Source organism: Coturnix japonica, chromosome 6, assembly GCF_001577835.2.
Source record: "Coturnix japonica isolate 7356 chromosome 6, Coturnix japonica 2.1, whole genome shotgun sequence".
Classification (NCBI taxonomy): domain Eukaryota; kingdom Metazoa; phylum Chordata; class Aves; order Galliformes; family Phasianidae; genus Coturnix; species Coturnix japonica.
Window position 1 is genome coordinate 8,089,202 of NC_029521.1, and position 17,511 is coordinate 8,106,712.

General features: G+C 36.7%; 1 protein-coding gene across 2 annotated transcripts in view; it reads right to left on the minus strand.

Annotated features, from left to right (window-relative positions):
* CTNNA3 (catenin alpha 3) overlaps positions 1-17,511 on the minus strand; it is a 394,612-nt gene that overhangs the window by 52,629 nt on the left and 324,472 nt on the right. Inside the window, exon 15 of one of the 2 annotated variants that reach the window (XM_032445274.1) lies at positions 16,956-16,976. The exons of the other annotated variant lie outside the window; for it this stretch is intronic. Within the exon in view, the coding sequence (XP_032301165.1) occupies positions 16,971-16,976 (6 nt within the window). The 3' untranslated portion in view covers positions 16,956-16,970. Of the gene's footprint in view, positions 1-16,955; positions 16,977-17,511 lie in introns of those variants that run through there. 2 annotated transcript variants of the gene reach the window in all.

The following is a 17,511-nucleotide window of genomic DNA, read 5'->3' on the forward strand; positions in this document are numbered from 1 at the left end:
AAACTCAACAACAAAGAATATTAATTTTTAATAGAAGGTGTATGTTGTTTTGCTTTCTGAAAATATATTCTGTTTCCTCTACTTGGTTGACATACAGCTGCTCCATCTAGTGGGAAGCTAATTATGACATTTAATTTACAATAGAAATACCTTATAATAATTTCTATTGGAAATAATTCTTAAGGCAGTGAAAAGCTGATTTTGCAGTTCCTCTCATTTTTGCCGTAAAACCTTTTAAATCCTACATGACCTAGAAATTTTAAAGTTATATTTGAAACAGAATACTTACAAACATTATTCCAACAATTGAAAATGAGAATAGAACTTGTTTTCTCTATCACACCAGCACATCTTAAAAAGTACTCTAAAACACTGCTACTGTAGGACTTGCAAACTCCCAAGGTAACAAAGGAGATGCTTTGCATTGTAGTCTTCAGAACATCATAATGGTTTCCATTTTCAAAAAAAGGTCAGAAAAGCAAATTGGGAAAATACTGTACACTCATTGCCATTCCAGTCTCAGGGAAAATGATGGAATGACTCCTCTTAAAACACTCTTCCGGGCACATGAAGGACAAAGTGGTGACTGTGAACAGCCTCAACAACTTGAATGCCCTGTACAACAAACTGACCATGTTTCCGGGTGAGAGAAAAACAATGGATGTCCTTTAGAAAGGCTTTTTTGGTCATCTCCCAGGTTTTGTAATCAAGCTCTATTATTAAATTTTGAATGGTGAACAACTACATGGTTAAGAACTTCCCAGATAACCAGGGCTCAAAGAGTTCATAGGTTTGTTCAGCCTGGTGGCTGGAAGCACAAAAAGTACCACAGAGGGTCTATCCCAAGACCAGTTAAATATGACATCCTTACTATGTCTGGAGGAGACAATGGAGTGCACTCAGTGAGTTTACAGATGACACCAGATTAGAGGACCAGTCAGCACTATTAAGAGTAGGTGTGCTATCCGGAGACAATTATAAGTTTCTAGGAATGGGGTGACAGGAACTTCAAAAATATTCAAAAAGAAAACAGCAAAGTCTGGCAGCTGTGAAAGAAGAACCCTTAGCTACAAACCTAAAAAGCTGTGGACTGTCTGCCTTATCAGCTGAAAAGGACCCAGGGATCCTGGTGGAATGCAAGCTGCATGTAAACCTGCAGTGTGCCCTGGCAGTGGGGAACATCAGGAGAACACTGGACTGCATGAATCACAGTGCAAAAAACAGATCAAAGTAAGTTATAAATCTCCTCTTACCTAGCTCTTACTAGAAATTCTGTAAAATACTGCGTCCAGTTCTGGCTCCCTCTTAGCTTATATCTGCCTGAAGAAGTGGCTTCAGGGCATGTAACAGCAGCAGTCCTGCAGCCCCGCAGACCTATGAGGAAGTCATCAAGAAAATGGTGCTAGACTCTATAAAAAAGCATGCAAGGAAGATGAAGGATAACAGGAATTAACTTGAAAATGAGAGGTTCAGGTCAGGAATAAGGAAAACCTTTTTCCCTCATGAGGACAGCCCAGCAGTGAAGCAGGCTGCCCTGAGGGATCATATAACTTCTGTCTTCTGAGGTTTCCAAGACACACCTGATTGGCACTATGAGTTTGCACTGAGGAGTCTCATGGAAGGCAGGTGAATCCCCTGAGCACAGGAGATGATTTTCACAAAGATCCGTGTAGCTAGCTTCAAAGATACAGTGCTTTTTCCTTATGATGGGGACTAGTGAGATACAGAAGATAAATCTACCTCTATGAAAAGAGATTTGAAATCACACTTTGACCTTCATAAACATGTAATACAGCCTGCCTTTCCATAGAAACTCCTTTTCCTGTTAGGAACATTCCATTTATCATGCAGAAGCCCCATTCCCAAATTCAAAACTAAAAATACGTTTCCAGGCAGACTGTCAAATAAAATGTAGGTAAGAAAACTATAACTGCTTTCGGAAAAAAAAAAAAAAAAGCCCCACAAAATACACCAGTGTTTTAAAAGTAAAGAAGAATACAGTGAAGCTTGACTATTCATTATTTAAGTACTACAAGAAGAAAGAAAATACATGGCTCAAAATTGTACAACAAATTTATCAGATGATAAAAGCCTCAGCTAAGTGATCATTCTAAAGAAGTAATTAAAAAAATCCCTTGGATAGATAGATGCATCCTTTAATAAAAGGTTTCCCATAAGAAATACTTTTCTTATACTGGAGCAAATGAAATTATTATCTAGGACCTGAAGACTTCCTAGAGTCTCTTGAGTGTCAATTGACCTTCTCAAGCATCAGACATGCAAGTAAAATGTGTCATTTTAAACAAAGGTGCATGGAACAGACCTGTCAGTCAAACCTTGTGCACAACTATAACAATGCAGACTCTAATGCATAACCCAATACTGAACACACAACTACAACTCACTAACATCCTTTCCAAAAAGTCCCACCTGTAATTTCTTCCAATTGAGTATATTCTCAACCTAGACAATGAGGGAAAAACACTACCACTCTATCCATAGTTTTTTTTCTTTAATTTAGTTTCATTCCTGCTTTTAATTATCGAGAGTGTTCTGATTCCTGTAATGTGCATCCAACCACATTTAGTCATTCAGTAATCCATAACTGTTCAACTGAGTGAGCTGTATCGGCTGAGGAGGAACTAAATTACGCAGTAAGTAGATCATTCTGTAAATCAGTTTTCATGTCACAAATCAGCAATCTGACTCCCATTTAAGAAGCTATTACTAAGTGGATTCTCCAAGTAAAGTGGAATTAAAAACAAACCAAAACCATCCAAAACATTAGCTATTTCAGTCCTTGTTATTCCTGCACAATAATATTTACTAGATCATTTGGTTACAATTACTTAAGGTTACATGTACTCCCATCACTAACACATTTAGTACTACATGGAAAATACTCAGTTTTGTATATCTAGTGATTTTCTAAATTGGGAAGGTTTTATAACAAACTATTATGAAAAAAAAGGCAGCAAGGAACCTCCACCTTCAATACACCAAGTAAGAAACTTATTAATATTTCCCCTCCATATTTTTTCACAATACAGCATGGCAGACATCTTAAACAGTCTCTTTTGCCCAATGAAAATTGAATGAGAGATATTAACAAACACAGACATAAAATAAACAGATAAAAATGAGCGACTATGAAGAAAGGTATGGGATCCTTAATAATCACGACAGTTTCACAAAATCTGTCTCATATATGAACTGTGGCTAAATTGAATCTTACCCCATGCTGTCTAAGCTTAATCTTTTTCCTCCTATTCATTATGAACATATGAAAACACATTTTATGCTTAATTATGCAAAAAAATTTTACATATTTTAAAATGGCTACTGTATCTTCACCCTCTCCTACTTTTTCTGTGTTCACTAGGCTAACTAAGACTAACCCATTCAGGAATTTCTTCATAGCTCACATTTTACCTTAAGGCTGCGTTCCTAAAGAACAGGATGCACAAAAGAAACACATCTGACAAACAGGGCAAATGTGTCAAAATGAATACAACGTTTGCCAATCCAGGAAGGGTTTATGTCTGTGACCATAACAGTTATTTGAGCAGAAGGAAAGTATGAATTCTAGTGATTGTTCAAGGATGTGAGCAAATCTTCAGAGCCCTAGCTACAATTCCTTCCCTCTCTAGAGAAAGCTCAAGTGGCTGATGTGCAGTCTTGCCTTTTTCACCCACATAAACACAGCTTAAGCTCAAGTGAGTTCATCCTCAAGTACAGTGGTTTCCAAAATAAGGTATACACATGACTGTTTCTATACTATTTTCTCTACTGCAATATGTTCAATCAGAAAATTAAGTAGAAATGCCACAACACCCATGCTTCAGGTTACAACAAAACAATGCTTTCCATCAACCACTTTATGGTACTTGCACTGATTTTGATGGGTTTATTCTTTTGGTTTCTAGAAAAAGCAACCATGTTTCAGTTTTTAGAAAGGCGATACAAAGGTTCATTTCTTAATAACAGAAGTCCAGGGTTACAGAATTGCCTTTAATCTTCAAGCCTTTAGCAAAGTCACCTGGCCAAAAAGAATATGAAAACTACTTATCATAATGACGCTATTTTCACTAAATTGCCAAGTGTTTTAACTTACATTCTCAGAGAGCATGATGGCAGCTGTGGATTCCATCCTGCTTTGCCCAACAACTCCCTCATCTTATGTGAGAAGGCATGGCAGAGAGTTGTGAATTCAGCTCTGGAAAATAGACTGATAACAGTCATTGTTTCATTTGTTTTTGTCTTTTGTTTGTTTGTTTGTTGTTCAGCTCAAACAAATTCTCTGGTGTGTAAAATCCATTAAGAACATGGACTGAGATGGACTTCAAGGCACATGAATGCAGGTACCAGGCCTTTAAGCTTTGTATTTAAGCATTCGTCTTCTAACTTACATCCACTGCTATTTACATCCATCTTCTAACCTAGTTATTGCTGTTTGTTTTCACTTTTAGTAAGACTTTCTGATTTGGATTACTAGAGATCTTTTTCATGTCTTTTAATACACATTATTATATTTAAATATCATACTTGACTTCATTAGTTATTTTATCCAAGTTGGAAATCAGAATTCATGCATTAGTTACCATTTTCTAAAGAGACTGGAATCCTGTGAGAATTCCAGCATTCATATTTTACAATAAACAGTTCTTATGCTATTTTAGTGCTCAAGATTAGAAGTAAATCTGCATATATGTGAGACAAAATATAAGAAAGATTATAGGTGAGAAATGAAAAAGGAATTAAAGAAAAATTTAAGAGGAAGAGGAAGGGAAAGAAAAGAATAGAAACAAACAATACTAATGTGAGGCAGGGCAACACAAAACTATACCTGTGATGACCCACCTCCATTCCAGGAATACAACCCTGTCTTTATGGCAGCATATTCATGTAAGTTGTTGAGTGGCCCCTAATATGTTTTTATTTAAAAAAGAAACAATAATTTTCCCTCTGTGAAGGATGCTATTTTCCTGCAACTAATAATGCTCTTAATTTTTTTTCCCCTATACCATAGATAAATATTTGAGTTCATCAATTTATCTAAGAATAAACAAAAAGGAAGCATACGATATATTGCAGCCTAAAAGCCAATTATGTTAGGAGCAGCTGCTTGCCAAACCTATGAGCTATTTGGCAATCCTACAAACTGTATAAGAGTGAATCATTCCTTCTCTTATTATCCAAACTGCAGTTAATATTTGCTATTGAGTTTTCTGGAATGGAAAATATCAGGAGAAAATGATGGTGCTAACTGATAAACTAAACACAGACTAAAATTTAATCTAGGTTTATTTCTACCAGCTGGGAAATGTTAACTTAAAGGGCAGAAAACAGTTTTATGAATTATATAGCTAGTATGTTCTACAAAAGAATGGGTCAATTTCATATGCACAAAAAAACCCAAATGAGCAGATTACATAATAATTTACGAACAAACAAACAAACAGCTGCAATGCTGCCAGGAAGGTCTTTTCATCCAGGAAAAACTAACTCTTTCAAATCTTTTTTTGCAGTTAAAGGGCACATAGGGTGAGTCATCTGCTTTGTGATCGGTAGGTTTCGTATAAGCAATAAAACTAAATCAAGCAGTCAAGCCTGAGAAGATGGAAGCTGTAAGGCATGAATTTTAAGACTATACTAATATAAAAGAACAGAAGAGGATAGCTTAAGTTTTAAGCAGACATGATCTTCTCCACTGGAGATTGATTCAATTTCAGAAAGCAGCGTTAATCTATTGTCCAGAAGTCCAAACATCAACACAGGCAAGTGAAGCCACAATTTGCTGCTGTTCTGCCTAGCCCCACTTTAAATCTGTTAAGATTTAAGAATGTAGAGTTCTCACATCTGCTTAACCCATTTCCTCAATAAGCAAATTACAAACCAATTAGAAAGAAGGTAATCCATCCAGAACAGGAAATGGCCTGCTTAATACACTGAATACATGTAGAAGAACAATAGATGTCAGTTACCCAACTCTGACACTGATTGTCAGTACCAATCAGCAAGCGGTTGTGCTTTTAAGACTACAAGCATGAAAACGAATGAATGGCATTATTTTAACCATAGTGGTCTTTATCCCAATGGAGGAAAACCTGATTCCGCTGTAGCAAGAAGAGCTTCTCCAGGAACAAAGTCCATGTAGCTGTCAGGAGTGCAAGGGTGCTCACTAAAACAGTCATCTGTCACTCCTAGGGATAAGTGTAACTCTGTGCATCCCCAGGCTGCCAAAACATCACTCTGGACAATTAAGTGCAGCTCTTTATTCTCAGTATTCTATGTGGATATGCTTTGGTCTATCCTAACATGAAAGTAGTCATTATTTCTGTAGGTAAATTTAACATGTATCAAATTCCAGGATATTTCCTGAGGAATGGCACAGATAATAATTTCTCAAACTGAAAAACATTAATGAAATAATCAATCCAACTAAATGAATTAGATTTTCTTCTATTTTCCATAACAATTTTTGCGTGGACTGTGTCAAGGAAACCCAGATAATGGAGTACATGGACTAAGAAACTGATTTTCTGTTAATGTTACTGCTCTGCTTTCCTAATAACTAAAGTACTTGCTATAGGGAACAGCAAGAGAACCTCAAAAACTAATAGCTTAGTTTCACTGGAAGAACGGTGCTCTAAAGATGCAATTTCAACATAATCCATTTGCTAGATGATGCACAGTACTCCCTTTCTGCAATACACCTCACTTCAGTGTCAATATTTACTGACTTTGTTGGTACTGAATGTAAAGGAGCATCTCTGTTCTTCCTTCTTTAGAAAAGTCCCTGAGGTTCTCAGACACTTAGGCCATATCTGGTTTGTCAGCCTCTACAGAATTTTTTCACGTAACCAACCTTCAACTTATCCAGCTCAATAGTGGATTATTATTTGTAATTCTCAGAATAATTTCCTTCCACAGTTCCTGTTTTTTTTTTTTTTTCCTGAGTCAGCCTCCCCGTTATTACCGCACCTCCTTCCTTAGTATGCCCTGTTTGCGCTCAATAACTCTGCATTCTGGCTTTGAGATCATGCATTCGAGAAAAAAATCCTGTGATGCAAATTGGAGGAAAGAAAAAAATAAACATCAGGAATGTATCATTAACAGAAAGAAAAATGAACTGAAATATACCTGTGAAAGAAAGTACACTAAAAGAATTATCAGTAGTAGAAAGAAAGAAAGAAATTCTTTTCAAATCCTTTTCACTCTCACATAGCTGCATCAACAAAGATATGCTGACAACAAGACTAGGCATTACACTTTGTTACCTCAATGTTAGAGCAGATTACAGCACTGCTTCTCCCTTCTTATGATATAAAATCTGCCTGTCCAGGTCCCTCTGGATGGCTTTCATTCCTTCCAACATATTGACCGCACCACTCAGATTGGTGTCAACTGCAAGTTTGCTGAGGGTGCACTTGATGCCATCGTGTCACTAATAAAGATGCTGAGGAGGAGCACCGGTCCTAAGATCTACCTCTGAAGGACACTGCCTGTGACTAGCCTCCACACTAACACAGAGCCAGTGATCACAACCCCTTGGCTTCATCCAGCCAACCAATTTCTAATCCATCAAACAGTCCATCCTTCAAATCCACCACTCTTCAATCTAGAGAGATGGATGTGGTGAGGGACAATGCCAAAGGCTTTGCAGAATATATATTTATATATGTACACATACATTTACTTACATTAGACAGTGGGCACCAAACAGCAAGGAAGGAATACACACTACTTTTCTTTGTTACAAAAAAGCCCTTAGCAAAGACTTTCATGTTCCAGAAAATACATTGCATTACACATAAGTTTTCAATCAGCCACTAAACTAGAGCTACTAAACCCATTCTGCAAAGCCCTATTTTCTTGAAGGAGAGGGATATTATTTTGAACAATTAAATACATAAATACATGTGACATACTTGCAATAGAATTCAAGCCCTTAAAACAGGGAAAACTTGAAGTTTAAAACAGTATGCAACTAAAAATTGCTTACACCATCTATTCCTGTACAAAACTTACTGGCTTCACAGTCTGAAAACAGTAAACCCAGTACTAAGAAACTTGATGGTAAGTCATATAGCAATCTGCTGCTGAAAAACTCTAAATTCACAGGCTGTAGATCTCAGGCAGAAGACAATGCAGATTTGCCAGGACATATTAGCAAATTTATATTGTAATGTATACAGTATGCAGCTGAGACTTTCAGTCCTTTATCATCATTTCTGAAATAATTCACTAAGTTTTCAAAAAATACCCTAATGTGCAAACAGCACATCTTTCCCATTAGCTGGTGCTTTAAAAACTGGAAACCTAAGTTAGATTTGAAAAAGTAATATTTTTAACTGAAAAAAAATGGTATATATAAAATATATACTATATACTAAATATAAAATAGTAGATGGGTCATTTGCTGACTGCAAACAATCATGTATAAACACAGCAAACAATAGCAAAGTGTAAAACTCTATGAGCTGTATGCAATGTAGCAAGTAGCTTACTTTTATAAATAAGAGCTAAATAAGAGAATTCACTCTGTTCCAACTAAGCCTACTAGATCAACTAGTTCAACTAGTTTCAAGTCGCTGAAATTGATGTAATTTCTTGGCATTTTATGAAAGCAGCTTTTTACATTAGGTTTTGTTCTCCATATGCTGAAACATTGGCTCTCTAGGGAGGCCAAAAATACATAAAAGACACTGAAAGCCTTTCAGAGAACTGGGAACTCTGTAACAAAGCAAGCCAAGGAATATGTTAAAATTGAGAGAAGAGTGTTTAGAGGTGAAAGGTTAACGAAGATACAGTAGATGTGGGGATGTTTATAGATAATATTAAGCAGTTGAAGAGCAGGTCTGTTAAACACTATCAAGTGGATATTAGATACAAATATTCATCAATAAGTAGCATATTCCCCACACAACAGCCAAAGAGAGCCAGAATAGGTGTTGACTAACCTCTTCCCTAGAACAGCTAATCCACATATCGTGGAGATTAATTCAAGTCAAAAGAGCATTTCAGAAGCAAATGTGCTAAAAATGGCTAGATTATCACAGATAATGGATAAAAGTTTATCATAGATAATAGACCAGTGCAAAGCCCAGAGAGAAGTAACTAAAAGGTCTGAGAATTTTCAGCAGAATAAAGAGCTGGATGATGTTCATGAATATACCATGGCAAGCAAAGAAAGGAATTCCATCTGGAAAGTATACAACTAGAGAAAAAAGATGCAACATTTATCATATTAGTGAAGGTGTGATAAAGGGAGCTTCACCTGAAATACCCTTAAAGGGTAAAGGAGGATTCCATCCAATGGGGAGAGTAAAAAAAAATTAAAAAAAAAAAAAAAAAATTTAAAAATTTTAAAAAAAGAGGAAACTGAGAAGAACAGATTAAAAAAATTCCAAAGAGAAAGAATAGAACAGAAGGAGGAAACAGTGTTAACAAACAGGCAAGAATGGGGAAGTGACAGGAAGAGCGAAAAGTATATAATGGAGATGAGTCTCTGGGATTCTGTCATTTCATTCCAAAAGCACTTCCTAATATTTGAGTAAAAAATCCAAGAATTACCAGTTTTGGCACTTAAAAAGAAGCACTGCTTTCTGACCACTTGGCGGGAACAAATGGTAGCAAAACACTAAAAGCGAGCTGAAAAAAGGACTAATACTACATTCATTCAGCCTTATCTTTTGCTCCATCAACAAGAAAAAAAAACTGGCAGGTCAATGGATGTGATCACGCCACTCTACTCATCACTTGTAAAGACATACCTGGAATATTTTTTTTTCTCCCTTTTGCAGCCCCTCAGTACAAGACATTAAAAAAGCAGCGCCCAGCAGAGGACTGCCTGATAGTGAGAAGACTAGAGAACTATACACATGAAGACAAGTTGAAAGAATGGCACTAGTTCAGTTGAGAGGCAGATCAGCGAGGACCTAACGAGTAACTGAGTAATAACTTCTGGCTGTGATCCAGCACTGTGCTCATATAGCCAAGAAGGCCAATGGTATCACAGGATGCATTAAAAAAAGCACGGTCAATGCTTTGGGGGACATAATTCTCCTACTCTGCCCTGGTCAGACCACATCTGGAACACTGCATCTGGTTCTGAGCTCCTCAGTTCAAGAAAGACAGTGATCTTCTAGATGGCATCGTTTGAAGGGCCATAAAGATGATTAGGAGCCTGGAGCATCTCCTGTACAGGGAAAGGCTGCGAGATCTGGGTTTATAAATATCAAAAGTGTGGGAGTAACATAGATGAGGCCAGGCTCTTTTCTGTGATATGCAGTGACAGGACAAAGGGCAATGTGCAAAAACTGGAACACAGGAAATTTCATACACAAATGAGGAAGAACAGTACAGTGAGGTGACAAAGCACTGGAACAGGCTACCCAGAGAGGTTGTAGAGTCTCCTTCTCTGGAGATATTCAAAAGATGCCTGGACAGTTTCTTGTGCAACCTACTGTACGGAATCTTCTTTACCAGGTGGAGTGCACTAGATGATCCCCCAGTACCTTTCCAACTCCTATGATACCGTGACTCTGTGATAATATGTGTAACACTATGATGTGAAGGAAAGTACAGCAATAACAGCAGGGTGGTAAAGTCTTTGGTACAGCAAATGAGAACATGCTCATACGCAGCAGGTGTGAATGCAGAAATAAATGAAGAAAAACTGTTTACCTTTGGAAGGCCCCAGGTAGGCAGGGATCTCCAGTGAGATACCTTTGCCTCCACTGCCAACCCTTCAATGAGGCCTTGGGAGGGCTGGATCCTGGCTCTACCTCCTTCCAGTCCCCTCAGGTCCACTGCTTGCACCTGAGCTCCCCTGGGTTGGCCCTGCCTTCCCACAAGGTGCTCAATCACTGGTTCAAGCAGTGACTTAGTACTTCAACTGCAATATGGAATTCTGAACAATGAAAAAAAAGTAATCCATGTTATCAGATGATAACTAATGGCAGAAATGTGGTAAATATCAAAGTGGCGTGTTTCCAGTTCTCCTTTTAATTACTTCCTTCTACTTAATCAAAGCTAGAGACAGCAGAATGGCACATGTACGTAACATGCTACTTTCCTGGGGGAAAAAAACCCTCAGTCAAACCCATATGGATACCACTGGCATGACAGAGCATGACAATATGTCATATGGCATGTCATACCATACACTTACACAGTCAGGTAGACAAAGAGGTCATTCCTGAGACATAAGACAACATGTACAGAAAACACAATGAAAATTATTCATGTTCTTGCTCAGAAGGGTACATCTGATTTTGACATTCTTATACACAAGATAACTTATCTCTGTACAAATAACGTAGTATATGAATGTAACTGGAAAAATGTAGGAATTGAACATACAGGGGTGATGGGATGATTTTTCTACCATTTATCTACTACTCATTTTATACTTAAAAGAACCAAAATCTAAAATCAGAAAATTCCCTACAAAATAAAGGAATTGGGAGAGATGACCCAATGTAGAAAATACTGAAAATGAGCATCATTCCTATTCTAGTTGTTGATTTTATTATTTTTTTAACTGAAAAACTGGATTAATATTTTTTCTATTATTTTACCTATAAGTCATGACATATTCTAATTCTTTAAATAACAATGACCTTTTTGAAATCAGAAGGCAGCAAAACTATGCAGATGGCTGGAATGTAGGTGCAGGGGCAGCAGTTGAAGGATGTACAACAAGCTGAAAGGTTACAATTCAGTAGTTCGAAAGTGCAGGAATATAGAAGAACAGATGCCAGACAGTTTCTATTCAATTTATTTGTTCAAAAAAATCAATAAAACCTTAACAATACTGCTCACTCTAAGTCAATGGTTTAAGCAAAAGGGACCTAAAAACACAGAGAGAAGAACCTTCCTGCGTTGAGTGAAAGAAAAAGGTATTTGTGCTTTGGCTTCCATTCTAACACATTTGAGATTAAAAGGTTGAGCATCCACTTTTTCTTCTTATACCTCCTTCCTCTTATCCGGGATAAAAACACACCACCTGTTTCTAAAATCAATAATTTAATCTGTTGTGGTGTTTTGTTTTTTCTTCTACTAACAAACAAAGTTTTGAAAATAATTGTGAAATCACACTAACTCCAAAGAACAGATATCCATGGCAATTTGAAACAACTCCAAATTGCAGACATTTCCCAGGGGAACAGCTTGCTCACAAGTTGAAGACAATGAGATGAAACTTTCAAGATAAGACAGAGAGAGGGATTTATTCACAGATTTGCTGCTGTGCAGCTTTTTGCTCTATTACGCATCAAGAACACCAATACTACTGCATAGAGAACAGTAATGGTCACTTGATTTGTGGAAGATATTAAAGGCTTTAAACTAATGAAGGTGGCAGAAAATAAGACCCTTGAGTGTATTTTATGTGGTACATAAACCTGAAATACAGGCAAAATGCTGTTTATAGTAGCTTTCCAGAAAATACAAATCAGCCTTATTTATTTGGAAATACAGACTGACCTGGTACTAAATGGAGATTAGCATTTAATAGAATGACAGCATGTTAAATTGAAATGCATGAGACTATGTTCCAAACTTGTAGTACAGAGCATTCTCATAGGATATATGCAAGGTAAAGTCATAATAACTATGACTGAGTTTATGGTGCTAATAAACATGTATAATATAAACAAGGAAGTATTTCTTATATGAGATGACTCCCAAGTATATTCTGGGGTAAATAACATACATTTCTTGAAAATGCATATGTAGAAAATTTAACATACAAAATGAAACCTATATGTGACAGAGTTTGGATTTAATTTTCCCCATGATGGTTATCTCCATGTTGGGGATCCTGTCTAGAGATGCCAGAAAATCAAATCATGGGGATGGGAAAGGAAGCTGCAAGAATGTTTTGCTTAACAGCATGCATATTTGATCTAGCTGTAAGAGGTTTAAACTCACCTCATTTTCCTGATAATGAAACCAAATAAACAAGGTTTCTGAAACAGAAATGGAACATTCCCAAGTAACACAAACTACTCAGGATACAATCCCCAGAACAGAGCAGGTGTCCACATAGCCTTAAGTCAATCTACCAATTACCAGGCTTTAGCCAATCCACTCTACCTTACAGAGCAGTCTTGTAACTACATATTGCTGCATGTTTTGTGAATCCTGAAGAACAATGCTCTAAGCATAACAACGCTACACACTTTGCTTTTAGATACATAAGTAGGCAAGCAGATTAAACACAGTAAACAAAACAGGGGGTAATTAAACAAATATGGAGTGATCTGCAGATGAAAATAAGACATTACTTCTTTGCTTTTTCCGTATGGAAAGAAAAGCTTGAAATTATATTAAAAAGCAAATAATAAAAAACAAAGGATAAGGATGCTAAATACCAGAAAGTTAAATGAAGACTTCAGCAACTCTTTCTGTAAGATTAGTTCTTAGACATATCAGACGGGAACTTTCTGCTCTGAAAGTGTTAGAATAGCTGAATCCATAATAACAACATGGTTTCTACTGTGTCTGAAAAGCACCCAAAAATGTTGAACATAAACAGGACACAAAAAAGCTAAAAAAACATCCAAAAATATAAAAACCATTTGCCCAAGAAATTAATCATTACATCATCTAGTACACAATTTTGTCATAATCTGCCAGCCATGAATCTATTCTGTCTCCCAGCAGACAGAAGTGTGGAACTAAAATAGTTAAATCAGTAACAGAAGAGATGTCTCTTCGGGTAAACTCACAGACTGCTTACACATGGAATGAAAACAAACAAGCTAACAAACAAGCAAGGTCACAATTCACCCCTGATGTAGATCTGTATCTTATTCTTAAGATGTGCTATGTATGTCTCATTCCCTCCTGGTATGTGTGCTTACAGTGCACTGCAATTAGAAAATTTTCTATAATAGTACCTTTGACAACAGTGGGCATGTCATCTTCAGACACTCTCAAGATATAAGGTATAAAAAGTGGAATTGTCACAGTTCTGCCTCAATTCCACTCCATCAGAAATAGTAATGATTCATTACTACTATACAATGGAAAAAGTCAGTATGTATGGGACAGGTTAATTAGTCTTCTTAGGTTGAATTTATTTTCTGTTCAACACTATGTGCTTTCAACTCGAACTCTACAGCAACAAAATTATTGAAATACATACTGAAACATGCCTATTATTGATTCCTGGAATTAAAGAGTGACTTATAGATCACACACAGATACATCTTATGCAAATTCACATTGTCAGTGCCACTCTTTGCTTTGATACAGGTAGTTTCCCAGCAGCTCTAGGTGGAGCACAGTAAGACTTACAGTCTGGTTAAGAGACGTGTGCTATTTTTGACAGACGATGTGTTGGAAAGAGCAGTGGAGGTGCTACAATTTTGACAGCCCATTTTTGGTAGCTCTGTACATAATTGTATGTGGGAGGGAAGGGGAATGACTCCAAGCATGTTCACAAATACTTCCTTCACTAATCTTAATAATCCCACTAGCAAGCTCAACAAACTGATCAAGCCTTAAAGCAGAAGCTGAAGAAAACTGAGGAGGCCCTCTGCTAGACTGAGGCGTCTGTATTAACAGTCATAATCAGACAACTGGCATTTCTGGGATCATTTTTAAATGACACCAGATATTACATCCTTCTTCAGTCACAGTGCATCAAGATACACCAATCTTTGGATAACAGCACTGATAGAATAAGCAAGAAAAACACCATTTTGAAGAAAGTAGGGTAATAAAACATCTGCTTGGTAACAACCAATGCAAAGTACATCTTTTCTTAAATAACAAGGGTAGAAAATCCTTTCCTGGTACAGTTATAGGAAAAAAAAAAAAAAGGCAACAAGTACTGACTACATCTATATCAGAAGCCTAATGTGTAAGGGAGCACAAGCAAAAATATACAAGAAAATCTCTCTCAGCTGGGAAAGCTGACAAGGAGCTGAGGGAAAGAAAGGTCAGCTCCAACCTAATTAGGTCAGGAATGACAGAAGGTGATGAGAGCTGCAGGCCTACCTGCCTTGCTAATTGCTACTGTACAAATTCTTCCTCTTCTGCAGCTGGTGTAAGACAGAAAAAAAATTAAGAAATAAGCATTCAACAAGTTTCCCAATATTTCTTAGTAATGAGTCAGCATGATTCATAAATTTCAGACAAATAATAATGAAGTTTATCCGGTTTATATAAGCTCTTATTTGTCTTTCCTCCCTATGAGGTCTCTCAGCTCTCTTTGAAAAACAAACAGCAGTAGGACTGCAGTAAACATGTTTTTCTAATTAGTTTCCCTACTTTATTTTCTCTACCTTTTAAATAGAGGTTCAATTCATATGTGCTATTGCATGCACATGGCAGGATCTAATTCATTCCAACTACGGAAGTAAAAAAAGGGAAGAAAATCCTGCATGTGGAGGATAATCCTGTCATTAATAAAAGCAAGGGTACAATTTAATAGAGACATTAAATGTCTGAAAGAGATTTTCATCATCTGCCATTTTCCTTTCCAAAAGGTCTATGTTCTGAATATTCTCGCAGCTCTGCTGGATACATAAAACCAAATTCTGCCATGATGAGAGAAAGCAACTGGACTAAAGAGTTCACAACCTCTGTTATCAGTGAACTCTCTTACATTTATTTAAAAAGGAGTGAAATACTACCCAGTATTTGCAATCAAAGGAAGAAGAAAAATGGAGTCCATCTCAAGGGTATTCTGATGGAGCCAAAACATTAAAAAAGGCAATACCTGAATATTTACCATTAAAAAAGGTAAATACCAGAATAAATTTGATTTTACAAATGACATTAAAATCTCCAGTGAAAGACTGATTAGCCAAAGAAACAGAAAGATGAGAGGTGGGAATAGTGAGATCTATTTGAAACAGAATTATGTAAGTACGATGCAAAACAAAAATGCCTGTTCTTAGGGTGGGAGGGACAATAATGATGAACATGGCACAGAGAATAGCTGATCAATTGTAATGAAGGTACAGTCTGCAAAAGAAACACTCCATAAACTCTGAAGGAATCTGTAACCACTATACTGGAATTCTGAAGGAAATAGCACATTCAGTACACATTCAGCAGAAAATATAAGAAATGTGTTAAAATGAGGGAAATACTGTATTAGACAAGAACTGCAGTCTCAAAAAAAAATGTCCTACCCTCTCATAAAATCCAGTAATATGAGTTCACTCATTCATGGTGTCCATGAACAGCGATTATTAAAAGCAAACGTAGTGTGCATGAACATTTTGTCTTCCTTTTTCTATCTGTAAAACTCCCAGCAGTCATCTTCTGATAAAACCAAAGAATTCCATGAAATTCAAAACTTGGAGAATTGGGCCCCAGTGTTGCAAGGCGGCGTCCTTAACCACTGCACCACCGGGACAATAATAATCCTTATGGGATATTATCAGGTGCTACTTAGTCCATCTGTCTCGTATTGTTCAACAAACTACATTTTCACTTAAAAGCTCGTTGTTTTGTTGTTTTGCTTTTTTAAACAAGCAACATATTTAACATTAAGCAACATTTCATACTTACTATCTCAAAGACTATCAACCTGTTTCTTTTGCCTTTCAAACATATATTTCACATGGCTAAATTCTCTTATTTACCCCAATCTACTGCCATAGAAGCAATATACTGATTAATACACTATCTAGAAGTTAGTGTGCAAAAAATCAAGCTACGAGTGCCTTTACAATTCAACAAAAATCCAACACAAAGAATCAAGGAAAAAAAACACAACAAGGCATGCGGGATACTAATAAGCACATGCAGCTATGCACCCTGGATCAAATAGCTGATAATTTCAAATTAACAGCTACCAATGGAGGAATTCATCATCCTTGCAAGAGAAACAATGGAAGGCATCTTAAAGGACGTATCCTGCAGTTCCAGAGGCATATCTATTAGAACTCATCTGTGCAGCACACCATCGAGTATTTATTTGCTCTCAAGTGTTCTGAACATTATACCTGTAGGACAGGAATTAATATTTTATGTATCTATGGTTAGGCTTGGACCTTGAAAAGCATATCTGATAATTTGCACTAATAACAGTATTTGGCAACATTTGACAGTTAGGAATAATATTATAAAAAACATTCAATCTGTGTAATTACATGTTCAAAATGCTTCCTGAGGATCTGATCTGGTGAGTTTCTGCTTTTACTTTGATGCAGAAAAATCCCCCCCTGCGAATCAGCATCCTCGTTAATTTACATTTCCAAATTATATTTTGATCAACAATTTCTTTCCTTGATTTAGTCTTGAAATCCCCTGTGATCAGCCAAGCACTGTTCTTTGGCACAGTATCAGTGAGGCCCTATAAAATTTGGCCACAGAATGCTTTTATTTCCCCACCTTGGCTGCTGCGCATGCAGTGTAGGTCTGAATAACCATCAGATTTACTAAAGCTTCTTACAACCAGGCTGAAATGAAGCTGACATTGCCTGGAATGTTTCTAATAAGGAATGCAAATATATCTGTGCTCAAAATAAATAAATAAAT